The 16,022-nt window shown below is 45.1% G+C and overlaps 1 protein-coding gene across 1 annotated transcript in view; it reads left to right on the plus strand.

Annotated features, from left to right (window-relative positions):
- The window catches only part of LOC145413649 (lachesin-like), a 170,592-nt gene extending 165,852 nt beyond the window's left edge, over nucleotides 1-4,740 (plus strand). Inside the window, exon 11 of the mRNA XM_080283310.1 lies at nucleotides 4,674-4,740. Within this exon, the coding sequence (XP_080139436.1) occupies nucleotides 4,674-4,740 (67 nt within the window). The remainder of the gene's footprint in view (nucleotides 1-4,673) is intronic.
- Nucleotides 4,741-16,022: the final 11,282 nt, after the last annotated feature.

Here is a 16,022-nt window from a genome sequence, read left to right on the forward strand (position 1 = left end):
AATTAATCCCTTCTGATCCAAATCCTCCCCACAGCTTAACAAAATCGTCTAAATTACATACAAACCGTCAGTGAATCAAAAATAATTATATACATGATAGGATGATTACAGGTGGGGTATCCAGGTGTCTCGTTACTATCTCTCTGGCTTCATTTACCTGTTAATTAGCTTTGTTACCTGTTTAGTTTGGATAATGACATCTTTCTTCGTTCTATGATAATCTGAGAGAAAGAGGGAGAGAGAGAGGGTGGGGAGGGAAGGGAGAGGAAGGGAGGGAAGAGAGAGGGTGGATAGAAGAGAGAAGAGTGAGTGGGGAGGAGGGAGAGGAAAAAGTTGTCGAGAGAGAGAGAGAGAGAGAGAGAGAGAAAGGGGGGCGGGGGACGAAGGGAGAGAAGTGAGAGGGTGGACAGAAGAGAGTGGAGAGGGAGAGGAAAATGTAGTAGAGAGAGAGAGAGAAAAAAAAAAAAACTGAGCTCAGAGGGAAGAATCTCATTTTATCTCGAAGCACTAACTCATTCCCCCAACTCCAAGATCAGTTCACCCAAGACTACGAAGCGAGAAGGACGCATCACTTTCCCAACACCGTTTCTTCTCTAACTTGGCCTAAAATTGACATCACTCCATCTTGAAATTCTGGATCGTAAAAGATTAAATTTAGAATATGATGCCAGTCACGGAGAGAAGCTGTGGAAAGGATGCAGAGCTGTAGCATTGCCTTTCTCTGCCACTTAACTCGGGAAATAAGCTGCGAAAGGATGAAATTTAGAGCCAAGTTAGAGTGAAATGAGTGAAGTTGATTTGTGATGCTGCTACAGACTACGTGGAGAGTAGACCACGGTTTCGACTACGGCTATGGTCTATGGGCTACGCTGATTTATAGCTGTTCATTTCCAGTAAGGTTAGTATTATGATTTAACTGTATCAAGACTTTCCATAGTAAGACTGAGAATGAGCTGAGAGAAAGGATGGGACTTGAATGCATTGGTGTTGTGATGAGAAGGGACAGACTGAGATGGAGAATGAAGGGTTGAGAGGATGGATGGGACTTGAATGTATCAGTGATGTGGTGAGGAGGGGTAGACTGAGATGGTTTGGGTGCGTGGAGAGGATGGGGGATGACGACTGGGTGCGGTGGGTGAGATGTGTGACCGCTGAGGGTAGGGTTGCTAGAGGCTGACCGAAAAAGACCTGCGACATGATTATAGTATGCGACTTCAGGGATAAAAGATTGAACAGATGCTGCTAGAGATCGAGAAGCGTGGACAGCAGTCATTAAGTGTTGAAACCTTTATAAACGAAACGAAACGAAACGAAATGAAACGAATACTATACCGTGTTTTAAAATTAATCTTGCTCCTTCCGAATCATTTTATTTGGTCTAAGAAAGTTACCTTGTAGTGAAGGGTTAGTGAAGGGTGTATGTAATCCCTAGTGACACACACACACACACACACACACACACACACACACACACACACACACACACAGCCTAAACATACACAAACATAAAGATATACTTACACACACACACACACGTAGCCTAAACATACACAAACATAGACATACTTACACACACACACACACACACACACACACACACACACACACAGCCTAAACATACACACACACACACACACACACACACACACACACACACACACACACACACACACACACACTGAAAAAGAATTAAGGTGAGTGAGTGGATAGTGAGTCAGTGAATGAAGAGTGAGTGAAGAATGAGTGAATGACATACTGTAGAGGCAGATTGAGTAGTGAATAACTGAATGAAGACTGAGTGGAAGAGTGGAGAGAATGTGTGGAGTCATGAGTGTAGCGAATGAGTGAGTGAGTGGACAGTGGGTGAGTGAGTGTAGTGAATAAGTAAGTGAAGAGTGAGTGAGTGAGTGGAGAGTGAGTGGAGTGAAGGAAGAAACAGGAATGAAGTAAATGAAGAGGAAAGCAAGTGAGGAGTGAGTACGTATCAAAGAGAGAGAGAGAGAGAGAGAGAGAGAGAGAGAGAGAGAGAGAGAGAGACGAGACTCCGAATCATTTATCAACCATGGTGAATCAAACGAAGCCTTTAAAATGACCCCCACTTTCCCACGATCTGTCCAGGTATTCGTAACATCTCTTCCTGTGCGATTTATCCTGAGTATTACACCTCAGTATTCCCTTTCACGCTCTTTATACAGATTTAATATTAACATAGAATGGATATATACAGAGGAATATCAATGAGCAATGTGGAAATTAAATAAGCCAAGGAGAGATGAAAATAATAATAGTAATAATAATAATAGTAGTAGTAGTAGTAGTAGTAATAGTAGTAGTAGTAGTAGTAGTAGTAGTAGTGGTAGTAGTAGTAGTAGTAGTGGTAGTAGTAGTAGTAGTAATAATAATAATAATAATTATAATAATAATAATAATAATAATAAATGTGATGGGAAAATGGGCCTTAAACACAGTATTATTAAAGCAGTGAATTATACCAGCAAGGCACACGAAAGAAAAATACATGAACATTTCCCTTACTGTAAAATATTTAAGCTAAAAGAATCTGAGTCTTCCTAAGCATGTTAATGAATCCGGGAAGAGAAAGAATAATGGCGTGTGTATCAAAGAAATTACGAGAAATGTACCAATATACACATAGAAGTGCTGTAGCGTACTTAGGCACACGTTACTTAGGGGTACGCGTCTGGAAAACATTGCAAACTCGTACCGTGGCATATATAAAACTGTCGCGGTGTACCTTTGCATGCATGACTCCGGGGTACACCTGTCTCATCATTCCATAAACACTTTCATACCTCGACATTTTCCTACCATTACAAACTCGTACCGTGACGTACATAAAACTGTCGCGGTGTACCTTTGCATGCATTACTCCGGGGTACACCTGTCTCATCATTCCATAAACACTTTCATACCTCGACATCTTCCCGCCATTACTTCAAAGGCCAGCGAAAGCAACTCAGCAAAATCTTTAGCCTTTATGAACGCATGAAGAAAGAGGACTTGCTAAAAATGACTCTAACAGTGCTTTAAACTATCCATCAATACATTACAGTGTTGTAGAATATATATGATCCTGTTAGATGGTGGCCATGCTGAGAGGCGCAGGTGTCTAGCCATCTTCACTGCATATTACGCTGTTTATTTTCATGAAGTTATGGAGGGGAGAGGGAGAGAAAGGAGGGGAAAATAAATGGAAGGAAGGAGAGAAGGAAGGATGGAGCGAAGGGAGAGAGAGAAATAGGAGGGAAAGATAAAAGGAAGAATGGAAGGAAGGAAGATGAAGGAGGGAGGGGAGAGGGAGAAAAGCAGGAGGGAAGAACGGAAGGAAGGAAGGAAGCAAACAAGAAAGCAAGCAAGGAAGAAAATGGAGGGGAAAGGAAACAACGAAGGAATGTGGGAGAAAGGGAGGAAAGAATGAAGGAAGGAGGAGGGAGAAAGAAGGAAACAAAGAAGAAAAAAGGGAAGAATGAAGAAAATAGGAGTTGAGGAGGAGGAGGGGGTGACCATAAGCATAATCTAAGTTAACAGTCTGAATTATATTGCCTTTTAAAGGCAACTGGATATGGTGAAATTTTTGGTTACGAACAGGACTGCCAGTAAGAAGGATATCGTCTGCTAGCTTTGAAAAAAAAAAAAAAAAAAAAAAAAAGGAAAAAAGAAAAAAGATGGGAGTCGGAATATGGCGTCAGTCCTGCAGAGAATAATTAAAAAAAAATTCAAGTGTCGTTTTGAAGTCTTATTTTAGGGCTGACTTTTTATGTAAACAAACCGCGACTGCTTTTTAATCTACTCTGTCCCCTACGACGATTAACATAAGAGAATAACTAACACAGGAGAATCAGAGTGAGTGTGTGGAGGTGTACTGCCATTCCCCGTTCAGTTTTGGGCCGCCATTCTTGGGGGGGTCCATCCTAGCCCGTACCATGCAAGACTTAAGTGCAGATATATCAAAAATACAAGCACTGAAACTCACTATTTCCAGTACAGTTACTCTTGCACTCAGGTAAATCAACGAAGTACCACTCTACTTTAGTTAGGCCTACGAATAAGGCTGGCTGCATTTTCTATACTCGTAAATCAGAAGAGGTTAGTTGAAGTCACAGCGGAATTTGACGTCATAACAAGAAGGAACAACTGCGTCTCCCACCTAATAATATAATAAGCTCAATCTCGGCCTAATATCACTGCCATCTCGAGGTGCAGTAGTTGGTAATTTGCAAAAACAATACTAAAGACATCACAGAGCAGTAACACCATCCTATTCTTACCTTAAATTCAGCGCGACGATTCACCGTTCCCTCGGTCCCTTTGGGCGTCTGGAAAAAGTCACATCACAATGTTCTTTTAAAATATGTAAACACTCTACGTTATTTCACTTTGCTCAGACGATACTAGCACAATGGACCCATTTTTATCTTCAATTAGTACATTTCAAGTAATTGGATTTAAGGGCATTACTCCTATAAAAACATGATTAAACTCGGAGGAAAATAAGATTCCAACAACGTTTTCTTACGTAATGGCGACTGGCGGGGCGTCGTCTGCCGTTTAAATGCTAACCAGAGGGACTTTTGGATCTTTCAATATGTGGACTTGTCGAACCTCAGACACATAGGGATATTAATAGGATAAATTATTTTATTTGTACTCAGGTTGGATATCAAGGAGGATTTGAAATATGTCCAATACAGAGAGGTTGGTCACAGTCGGGGTGCTTAAGTCCATCCAGCTCTATGGCGGTATTCATATAACTTCTTAAGCCGTATGGGCCGTATTATAAAACCTCAGGGATTATTTTTTCAAGGAAGAAGGAACCAAAGGCCAGAACCCAGCAATATCTTCCCTCCAAGAAAAAATGAACACAAAATGACAGAGCAAAACCCAATTTTTTACGAGTGATGAAAGCTAAAAGAGGGATTATTTTTTTGGAAGGAAGAAGGAACCAAAGGCCAGAAGCCCGCAATATGTTCCCTCAAAGAAAAATTTAAACACAGAATAACAGAGTAAACCCCTATTTTAGACGTCAATCGTAGAGCATCAAAATTGTTACGTGTAATTAGCCTGCATCCCACATTTCTGAGTGCAGGATGGAAAGCTGCGAAGGTCAGAGATATTCCACCACCAACACAGTCTTCTGAAAGTGTTATGATGATTTTAGAAACAATGCTGCGACCCTTCTTTTCCACAGCACTTCTTCGTGACTAGCACAGGCTCTAATGTTAAATCCTTGCCATAACACAGCATTCAAGATAGAGAGATGGCAATTTTAGGCCAAGTGAAAGTGAAGAGAGTATAGATGGGATGGTAGGATGGTGGCAGAGAACATCCTACGACTGAACATTATTTCCATAGCACTTCTTCGTGACTAGCATGATATAACTCAGTATTCAAGATGGAGAGAGAGAAATTTTTGGTCTAGTAAAAGTGACAAGAGTATATTTGTGGTGGGTGTGTGGTGGGTCTCTCCGTCATAAGGCTAATAAGAATATAAAGTGGTCTTCTTACTCTTGTATGTTCAACAGGCGTGAAAAGGACGAAGGAAGGAAGGATGGAAGGATGGAGGGAGGGGAGAGGACGAAAAGGAGGAAAGAATAAAAGGAAGAAAGGAGGGAAGATGGAAGAAGGGAGGAGGGAGGGAGAAAAAAAGGAAGCAAGAATGGAAGGACGGAGGGGGAAGAGAGAAAATGGAGGGAAGAATAAAAGGAAGAATGGAAGGATGGAAGGAGGGAGGGAGAAAGGAAAGGAGAAAGGACGGACGGAGGGAGAAAGAAAGGAAAAAAAGGAAGGGAGGAAGGAAGGAGGAGGGGAAAAAGAAGGAAGGGTGAAAGATGAAAGGAAGGAAGGAGAGAGGACGAACAAGGAAGGATGGAGTGGGGAAAGAAAGAAGGATAGAGGAAGGAGGAAGTAAGGAGCGTACGTGGCAGAGGAGGAAGGAAGTCAAAAGAAGGAAAGATGGAGGAAAATCAGAGAAGAAATGTGGGAGATTAGGAGAGGAGGAGGCTGGGAGGAGATGGAAGAAGTGAGAAAAGAATTAACCTAACCAAACCTAACCTAACTTAACCTAACCCAACCTAACCTAACCCAACCCAACCTAACCTAACCTAACCCAACCTAACCTAACTCAACCTAACCTAACCCAACCTAACCTAACCTAACCTAACCTAACCCAACCTAACCTAACCTAACCCAACCTAACCCAACCTAACCCAACCTAACCTAACCTAACCTAACCTAACCCAACCTAACCTAACCTAACCCAACCTAACCCAACCTGACCCAACCTAACCTAACCAAACCTAACCCAACCTAACCTAACCTAACCTAACCTAACCTAACCCAACCTAACCTAACCCAACCTAACCCAACCTAACCTAACCCAACCTAACCTAACCTAACCCAACCTAACCTAACCTACTGTACACCAAATATCTATCTACTGCCATTACCTTCTATCTCTACCCCTCTATCTTTTCCTCCCACCTCTCTCCCTCCCTCTCTTTCCTCCCTCCCCCCTCCCTCCCTCTCTTTCCTCCCTCCCCCTTCCTCCTTCTTCAACACAATTTACTACTCTTCGTCCCTCCCACTCACCCTCCTTCACCTCCCCTCTTATAACTCTCTCTCTCTCTCCCTCCCTCTTCCTCCTCTCTCTCTACGCCCTCTCCTTCCACCGCCACCCAGCCCCTGCACACACACGCCCCCTCCAATAAATCACATTGTAATAGCAAAGTAATGGTTCCGCCTGGAGGTATTACCAAACACTAACAAGGCGCTGGAGACGACGACACAAGGACTTAAAATCTACCACGTAACGTCTTAAGAACTCTGATCATCCTGGAACTTTGATGCTTTATGTGCGTCCATACCAGAAGCTTGCTGGCGTGGGAGTTTTTTTTTTTTTTTAAGACACATCTAGTAACGTCTTCATTATTTTGATGTCTTAGTTCGCGTCCATACCAGATGCTTGCTGGCGTGGGAGTTTTTTTTTTTTTTTTTAAGACACATCTAGTAATGTCTTCAGTACTTTGATGTCTTATGCGCGTCCATACCAGAAGCTTGCTGGTGTGGGAGATTTTTTGAAAGACCTATTTAGTAACGTCTTCAGTGTTTTGATGTCTTAGTTCGCGTCCATACCATAATCTTGGCGTGGGCGGGTGCGGGCGTGAGTTCTGCATCACTATAATACATTGGTCTCACTGGACGCGGGCGGGTGTGGGCGGGAAATGACTATGTATATTAAGACTAGACAACTCTGTAAGGTTACATGTATAGGCCAGAAATATATAGTAAGAAGAATTGACCTAGGCAAGTATGAGACAAGACGATGAAGGAGAAGTGGTTGAGAGGTTAAGATGCTTGAGGCTAAGGAAGGTGAGGCTGAAGGAAGGATGGGGAGGAAAGATGGGTGGAAGGGGAGGAAAGATGGGTGAAGGGGGAGGAAAGATGGGTGGAAGGGGAGGAAAGATGGGTGAAGGGGGAGGAAAGATGGGTGGAAGGGGAGGAAAGATGGGTGGAAGGGGAGGAAAGATGGGTGGAAGGGGAGGAAAGATGGGTGAAGGGGGAGGAAAGATGGGTGAAGGGGGAGGAAAGATGGGTGAAGGGGGAGGTAAGATGGGTAGAAGGGGAGGAAAGATGGGTGGAAGGGGAGGAAAGATGGGTGGAAGGGGAGGAAAGATGGGTGAAGGGGGAGGTAAGATGGGTAGAAGGGGAGGAAAGATGGGTGGAAGGGGAGGAAAGATGGGTAGAAGGGGAGGAAAGATGGGTGGAAGGGGAGGAAAGATGGGTGGAAGGGGAGGAAAGATGGGTGGAAGGGGAGGGAAGATGGGTGAAGGGGGAGGAAAGATGGGTGGAAGGGGAGGAAAGATGGGTGAAGGGGGAGGAAAGATGGGTGGAAGGGGAGGAAAGATGGGTGAAGGGGGAGGAAAGATGGGTGAAGGGGGAGGTAAGATGGGTAGAAGGGGAGGAAAGATGGGTGGAAGGGGAGGAAAGATGGGTAGAAGGGGAGGAAAGATGGGTGGAAGGGGAGGAAAGATGGGTGGAAGGGGAGGAAAGATGGGTGGAAGGGGAGGAAAGATGGGTGGGAGGGGAGGGAAGATGGGTGGAGGGAAGGGAAGTGTCAGGGGAGTATTAGTGGAGGATGAGGGAAGTATAAGGAGAGAGACAAGCCAACCAAAGGGCTCAGATATTGAGAGTTTCTGATTCCATTTAACATTGATTGTATTGGAATCCTATGCCAATACAGTGTTGGGATGGGTATTAGGTATCAGGGGAGCCAGTATGAGGTGAGTATGAGGTGTGAGGGTGCCAGTATGAGGTGGAAGTATGAGGCAGAGACAGAAAAATTAAGTTTAGAGAGAGGGAAACTGATAATGATTGGGAAAAGTGTGTGTGTGTGAGAGAGAGAGAGAGAGGGAGGAAGAGAGAGAGAAACTTGAGAGGGAAACAAGTGTAAAATGAAGACTAATTACCTCTCTCTCTCTCTCTCTCTCTCTCTCTCTCTCTCTCTCTCTCTACCAACCCAGTGTTTACAAATTTCCCGCGTTGGCGCCAAGATCCCCTGGAAAACTCGGCCTCAGCAACTTCGGCCCAACAGCTTAATAACTCAAAATCTCCCCCCGAATCCTCTTGAGTCTCGTAGCCTCTCGGTTTTTGCTCATTTTTCGCCTATTTTTTCATTTAAAGGTCCCGTTCCCGAATGCTGCACGTCACCGAAAATGTGTATATGTTTGTTGCTCCCGATGTGTTTGTTTTTATTGTAATTATTGTTATTATTCTGGTGGAGGAGGCACTAAATGATTGATCCGTCCGTCCGTCCGTCCGTGGGTCCGTGCGTGCGTGGGTCCGTGCGTGCGTGAGTGCGTGCGTGGGTCCGTGCGTGCGTGCGTCCGTGCGTGCGTGCGTCCGTGCGTGCGTCCGTGGGTGCGTGGGTACGTAACACTCTTGTAGGCATGATATCTCCTGAACCCCTCCACGGATTTCGACCAAACTTTTGTCAGTGATCCAGTATGAAGGGACGATGATCGGATTAGTTCAGCAAAGTCAAGGGGTCAAAGGTCAAGGTCATATGGGGTCGACTTAGTTTATCTTTCGTCTCATTTCAACCCACAATAAACCTGTCATGGAGGTTGTATGGCCAGTCACTGTACAAGGCTTTTTAGTTCTCGGTGTTTCATTATTATTATTATTATTATTATTATTGTTGGTGTTGTTGTTGTTGTTGTTGTGTTGTTTTGTTGTTGTTTCCTGTTGCGTGTCTTTCATGTTTTTTTTTGTCAGTACTCTCTCTCTCTCTCTCTCCCTCTCTCTCTCTCCGTGTCCTCTGTTTCTCCCTTCGCAATACTTTTCCTCTCCTTTCCCCCCATCCAATCCGTTTTCCCCCTCTCCCCCTTCCTATCTCCCGTGTTTCTTTCCCTCCACAACCCTCCTCCTCCTTTCTCTCTCCCTCCTCCTGTCCCCTGTCTCTCTCTCGCTCCAGAATCCTCCCTCCCTCCTCCTTTCCCTCACCCTTGACAATCCTTCCTCCTTTTCACCTTCTCCCTCCTTCAGTCCCCTGTGTTTCTCTCCCTTCACACCCCTTTCCCCTCTCTCCCTTCCCCTCCCTCTCCCTCTCTCTCCCCCTCCCCCTCCCTCTCTCTCCCCCTCTCCCTGCCCCCCTCTGGCCCCGCCTCTTTGCTGTTCCTTGTAATGAAATCCTCGCTGGGAAAATTTGAATACATCAGTACTTTGTTTGTCAGCCATTCCGCTACCCTTAAAATTCCCCCTTCCTCTCCTCTTCCTCCTCCTCCTTCCTCTTCCTCTCTCCTCCTCCTCTTCCTCTTCTTCTCTCCTCCTCCTCTCTTTCCTCTTATTCTCTCTGTACTCTTGTTTTCCCCTTCCTTCGCTGGGAAAATTTTAATGCATCGGTAGATTGTTTTTCTGCCTCTGCGCTACCCCAAAAACTCGCCCTTCCTCTCCTCTTCCTCCTCCTCTTCCTCTTCCTCCCTCCCCCTCCTCTTCCTCTTCCTCCTCCTCGTCTTCCTCTCTTTCCTCTTATTCTCTCTGTACTCTTGTTTTCCCCTTCCTTCGCTGCGAACTTTTGAATACATCAGTAGATTATTTTTCCGCCTCTGCACTACCCAAAAATTCTCCCTTCCTCTCCATTTCCTCTTCCTCCTCCTCTGCTTCTTCTCTTCTCCTCTTTCCTCTTCCTGTCTTTCCTTTTGTTCACTCTTTCCCCTTGATTCCTCCTCTCTTGGTTTTATTCTTGGTTATTATTCACAGCATCCTCTCCACAATTTTCCTTCCTATTCGTCGTCTTCTTTTTCCCCTCCTTCCTCTTCTCCCTCTCCTCCTCGTCTTCCTCTCCCCCTCTTCTTCCTCTTTTCCTTCTCCTCCTCTTCTTCTTCCTCTCCTCTTCCTCTTCTCTCTTTACTCTCATTTCCGTCTCTTTTAATCTCTTTCTCTATCCTATTCTTCTTTCCTTCATACTTTCCTTTTTTTTTATAAGTTTCCGTTCTAAGTTTTTCCTTCCATCCTCTCTCTCTCTCTCTCTCTCTCCCATTTCTTTCTTTCCTCCACCTTTTCCTTTTCTCTCCCAAATTCCCTTCCCTCTCTCCCACCCCCGTTTCCCTTCTTTCCTTCCCCTGCCCTTCTTCTCCCTTTTTCTTCCTTCCTCCACTCTATTTTCCCTCCCTCTCTCCTTTCCTTCCCCCTCTCCCTCCTTCCCCTTCTTCTCTTTCGCTTCACCCTTCCTTCCCTGACCCACTCCCTCACGTCTCCCTCTTCCCTCCCTCTCCCGCCCCCTTTTCCTTCCCTCTTCCCTCTCCCACCCTTTTTTTTTTCCTCCCTCTTTCCCCTTCCCTCTCCCCTCCCTTCCCACCCTCTTCCACACCTTTTTCCTTCCCTCTCCATCACCCCCTCCCTCCCTCTCCACACATTTTTGCTTCCCTCTCCATTCCCCCTCCCTGCCTCTCCACACCTTTTTCCTGCCCTCTCCATTTCCCCTTCCCTCTCCCCTCCCCTCCTCTCCCCTCCCTCCCCCTCCCCTCCCAGCAATTAACCATTAGGCGGCATATGAGTGGCAATTAAGACCAATATGTTAATGACCCTCTCTCTCCTAATGGCATACCTTCTGCCACGAATAACAACGCAAAGTCATTAACGCAACACGCAACTCATTCACTCCGCCTCTCTTAATTGCGTGTGTGTGTGTGTGTGTGTGCGTGCGTGCGTGCGTGCGTGTGTGTGTGTGTGTGTGTGTGTGTGTGTGTGTGTGTGTGTGTGTGTGTGTGTGTGTGTGTGTGTGTGTGTGTGTGTGTTAGAGGAATTATCCAAAACAAACACAAATACTCGAAATAGGAGTATGTGTGTGTGTGTGTGTGTGTGTGTGTGCGTGTGTGTGTGTGTGTGTGTGTGTGTGTGTGTGTGTGTGTGTGTGTGTGTGTGTGTGTGTGTGTGTGTGTGTTTCTGGTGACGTGATAGTTTTTTCCTCTCTCTCTCTCTCTCTCTAATTAACACCATTTTCTCAAAGCAATTAACACGCAAGGTAATCAAGGTAATGAAAAGGTCGGGAAAATCACTCACTCCACCTCCCTTAATTGCAAGGTGTTTTTTCCTGTTTTTTTCCCGTTTTTTTCTGTTTTTTCTGAGGTGATTTTTTTATTTTTTTTTTTTTACTGTTGAGCGATTTTTTTTCTGGGCGATTTTTTTCTGGGCGATTTTTTTCTGGGCGATTTTTCCCTCGGCGATTTTTTCCTGGGCGATTTTTTCCTGAGCGATTTTTTCCTGGGCGATTTTTTCCTGGGCGATTTTTCCCTCGGCGATTTTTTCCTGGACGATTTTTGCCTAGGTGATTTTTTCTTGGGCGATTTTTTCCTAGGTGATTTTTTTTTTGGGCGATTTTTTTCCTGGCCGCGACTTTTTTCCTGGGCGATTTTTTCCTGACAGCGATTTTTTCCTGACAGCGAATGGCATTATGAGTAAAATAAATTCAAACTCACACACACACACACACACACACACACACACACACACACACACACTCACACACACACACACACATACATACACATACCAATACCAATACACCAGTCCTGTATGAGACAGCCCTAGCATGTATTCAATATGGACGGTGGGTGTTAGCGCCGAAGTGGTGACATGTGGAGGTGTAGGAGGACTACTGGGCCTTGGGATAGGCTACTGCCCCCAAGATATAGGCCCTGAAGCCTTTGCCCAGAGTCGGACACAAAAAAAAAAAAAAAAAAAAAATACGCACACGGATACTGGCACACACACACACACACACACACACACACACACACACACACACACACACACTCAGCTGTAACCCCTAACTCCCTAACACCTCTTTCTAAGCGATTAATTTTCCTTATTGCACCTTACTCCCTTGTTAAGTAAACCCTTTTATAATCGCCCTACTCTCCATAACTAACGCAAAGGATATTAACCAGTTCGCAAAATAAATCGCTAAGGAGGAGGTGTTAGGGAGCATCCTAGAACGAAAGGTTAAGGATCACCCAAGAGAAAGGTCAAAATTTCGTCCCTCTCTCATAATTCTTCGTTCAGGTTCATTATTCATAGCTCGCCTGCCTTATAGCCTTCTGGGATTAAAGTGAGGTTGTGCGAAAAGTGGCGGGAAAAATGAAAAACACAATATTCATGGCGGCCCGTATATCATAGAGCTCCCTAACACCCTCTCCTGAGCGATTTATTTTGCCTTGTTACGCCTGTTTGCGCTCTTGTACTTTTTCCTTTTTTTTTTTGTATTTTTTCTCCTTAACACCTACTCATCTGCGACTGAAAATCATTAAAATATTACTGAACGGTTCATCAGGCTCCCCAACGCCTCTTCCTTAGCGATTTATTTTATTCATTTTCCATCTTACACCCTGTTATTCTCGTGGATGTCGCTGCTATTTCTTGATTAAAAGATGGCTTAGGATTAGGGTGCGATTGTGGGCGGGATGCTGGGCGGGATGCTGGGCGGGATGCTGGGAGGGATGCTGGGCTGGATGCTGGGCGGGATGCTGGGCGGGATGTTGGGCGGGATGCTGGCTAAAATTTTGAAAGCTAAAATTTGAAAAGCTAAAATTTGAAAAGCTAAAATTTGAAAAGCTAAAATTTGAAAAGCTAAAATTTGAAAAGCTAAAATTTGAAAAGCTAAAATTTGAAAAGCTAAAATTTGAAAAGCTAAGATTTGAAAAGCTAAAATTTGAAAAGCTAAAATTTGAAAAGCTAAAATTTGAAAAGCTAAAATTTTGAAAAGCTAAATTTGAAAAGCTAAAATTTTGAAAGCTAAAATTTTGAAAGCTAAAATTTGAAAAGCTAAAATTTGAAAAGCTAAATTTTGGAAAGCTAAAATTTGAAAAGCTAAAATTTGGAAAGCTAACATTGACCTTCTCTCTGGCAGGCAATAAGGGCGGGTAACAAGGTGGGATGGGGCGGACTTTCGGCTTTATGTGCGTGCATCAGGGGCCGGGGAGCTAACGGAGATGAGTGCCGGGGGAGACTGAGGTAGACAGTAGTTTGGGGAGAGAGAGGGAGGAGGGAGGGAGAGAAAAGTGGGAGGAAAAAAGAATCTGCGAGGAAGGACAACGGCAAGAGGCAGGAGAAGGGAGGAAACTGGGGAAAATGGAGGGAAGAAGGGACTCTAGCACACATGGAGGAAAGGAGAGAGAGAGATGGAGGGAAAAGAGAGAGACTGGGAGAAATGGAGGGAGGAGAAGGGGAAGGGAAGGAGGAGGAGAAAGAAGGGCTGGGTTGGCCTATACATCCCGGCATCAGGGGGTCGTGGGGTTAACGGCGATGAGGAGGGACACTTAGGCAGACAGTAACTAGATTGAGAGAGAGAGAGAGAGAGAGAGAGAGAGAGAGAGAGAGAGAGAGAAGGACAAGTAGTACCTCAAACCGCTTTACGACTCATACCGAGGAGAATGAATGGAGTTGCCACGTACACTTTGATACTCAGCTGATGATAGAAAGGTAGAGGAGGGAGAGAAAGACGGAGGGAAGGAAGAAGAAGGTTGGCAGGAGGAGGGGACAGATAGAGGTGGAGGGAAAGGAGAGAGGGAGGTAGAGGAAGGAAGGGAGGGAAACTGGAGGGAAGGAAGAGGAAAGGGAGAGATGATAGAGGATGAGGGAGCTTCACTTTAGCGGTGACGGGTGCCTAGGGAGAGGAAGGGAGGATGTAACTAGTTTGGGGAGGAAAAGAGAAGTGGAGAGAGGGAGAGAGAGACAAGGGGAAGTGGGAGGGAAGTGTGACGAGAGGAAGGGAAGAGCAAGAGAAGGAAGGGGACAGAGAGGAGGAAGAGAAGAGGCGAAGGAACACAGGAAGAGAGGTGGAGAGAGGAAGGAAGAGAAGGGGAGCTGGGAGGTGTGAAGAGGCGATTGAGAGGAAAAAACTAAGGGACCAATAATCTTCCCTAGAAAAGAAAAAATCTGTTAAAAGCATGAACTAAAAAGGGAGGAAATGAAATAATCTGAAATAATGAAAGGGACAGCAAAAAAGGCGAGAAAATCTGATCAAAAAAAGAAAACTGAGAAGAAAAAATAGAATAGTCTTTCCTTTAGCGAGATAAAAGATTCTGTTAAATACGTACTGAAAAAAGCATCTCAAAAACTCTGAAGTAAGAAAAAAAGATAGCGAAGAAAGGACACGAAATTCACGAGAGAGAGAGAGAGAGAGAGAAGAAAGAAAGAAAGAGAGAGAGAAATGACATGGACACGAAGAGTCGCCAGTCGGGATCCAATGTAAACAAACGAGGGCCCTGTGAGACTCGTTTTCTTTTGCCGTTCTCTCTCTCTCTCTCTCTCTCTCTCTCTCTCCCCTTCGTCTCTAGTTATTTTCATTTCCTTCCTTCATTATTCTCCCATTCCTCTCTTTCTCCCCACTCTTTTGCCTCTCATTTTCTCTTCTCCCTTCCTTATATTCCCCCTTCGTTCTTCTCCCTTCTCCCTACCCCTCCCCTCCTCTCTCTCTGCCTTCCATTTCTCTCTCTCCCTTTTTCTAACTCTTTCTTTCATTACCCTCCCTCTACCTTTTTCTTTACCTTCACTTCTCGCACTTATTCTCCCTTTCTTAGCCTTCCTTCCCCCTTTCTCTCCCTCTCTCCCTGCCTCTTATCTTTTCCTTCCCACCGCCTTCATCTCACCTCCTCTTCCTTTCTCGTATTTCCCTCCACCTCTCATTTATTCTCTCTCTCTCTTAAGCTTCCTCATCGTCTTTCTGTCATTTCCTCTCGCACAAACATTTCTCACACCCTCCTCTCTCATTTCTCCCTTTTCTTAAGCCTCCATCTCTTATTTCCTCCATGTCTTTAACTTTCTCCCTCCCTTTCTCCCTCTCCCCATCTCCCTTCCCCCACCTCTCTCTCACATTTATACTCCCATTATTATCAACTGCCTCCCCTCTTTCTCTCCCCCTCTCTCTCTTCTCTCACCTCCTCCACTTCCCTCTTCTCTCCCTCCCTCTCATCACCCGCACGTTTATTCTCCCTATCTTCGTCCTCCCTTCTTTCCCTCTCTCTCTCTTCTTTCACCTCCTCCACTTCCCTCTTCTCTCCCTCCTTCCCCTCAACTCCCGCACGTTTATTCTCTCTTTCTTAAACTTCCTCCCCTTTTCTCTCTCCCTCTCTCTCTCTCCTCTCACCTCCTCCTCTTGCCTAATAATAAGACACTCAAATTACCTCCAGAAAGGTAAGCGCGCCACGAGAGCCCTCTAGCGTGAAGTGCCTCTTGTTACAGTCCACCCTTAACGCGGCCACCCCAGCCACTCCTCCTCTTTATTTTACACTTCGCCTCCACTTCTCCTCCTCATTTTACTCTTCACACACTTCACACACCTCACTTATACATCCCCGGGGGCTTCAGAAGTGGCGAGAGAGAGAAGCGAGTGTTTGAAGACGGATGAATACGTTGTTTTTTGGCCTTGTGTTTGTGTACCTGGCCGCGTTTTGTGCCCCCTTCCACTTTCTTAATTATCTGATTTGGGCACTCCAGGTTTTACA

This window comes from Coenobita brevimanus, chromosome 12 (assembly GCF_032717465.1).
Source record: "Coenobita brevimanus isolate Jiangsu-jjx chromosome 12, ASM3271746v2, whole genome shotgun sequence".
Lineage (NCBI taxonomy): Eukaryota > Metazoa > Arthropoda > Malacostraca > Decapoda > Coenobitidae > Coenobita > Coenobita brevimanus.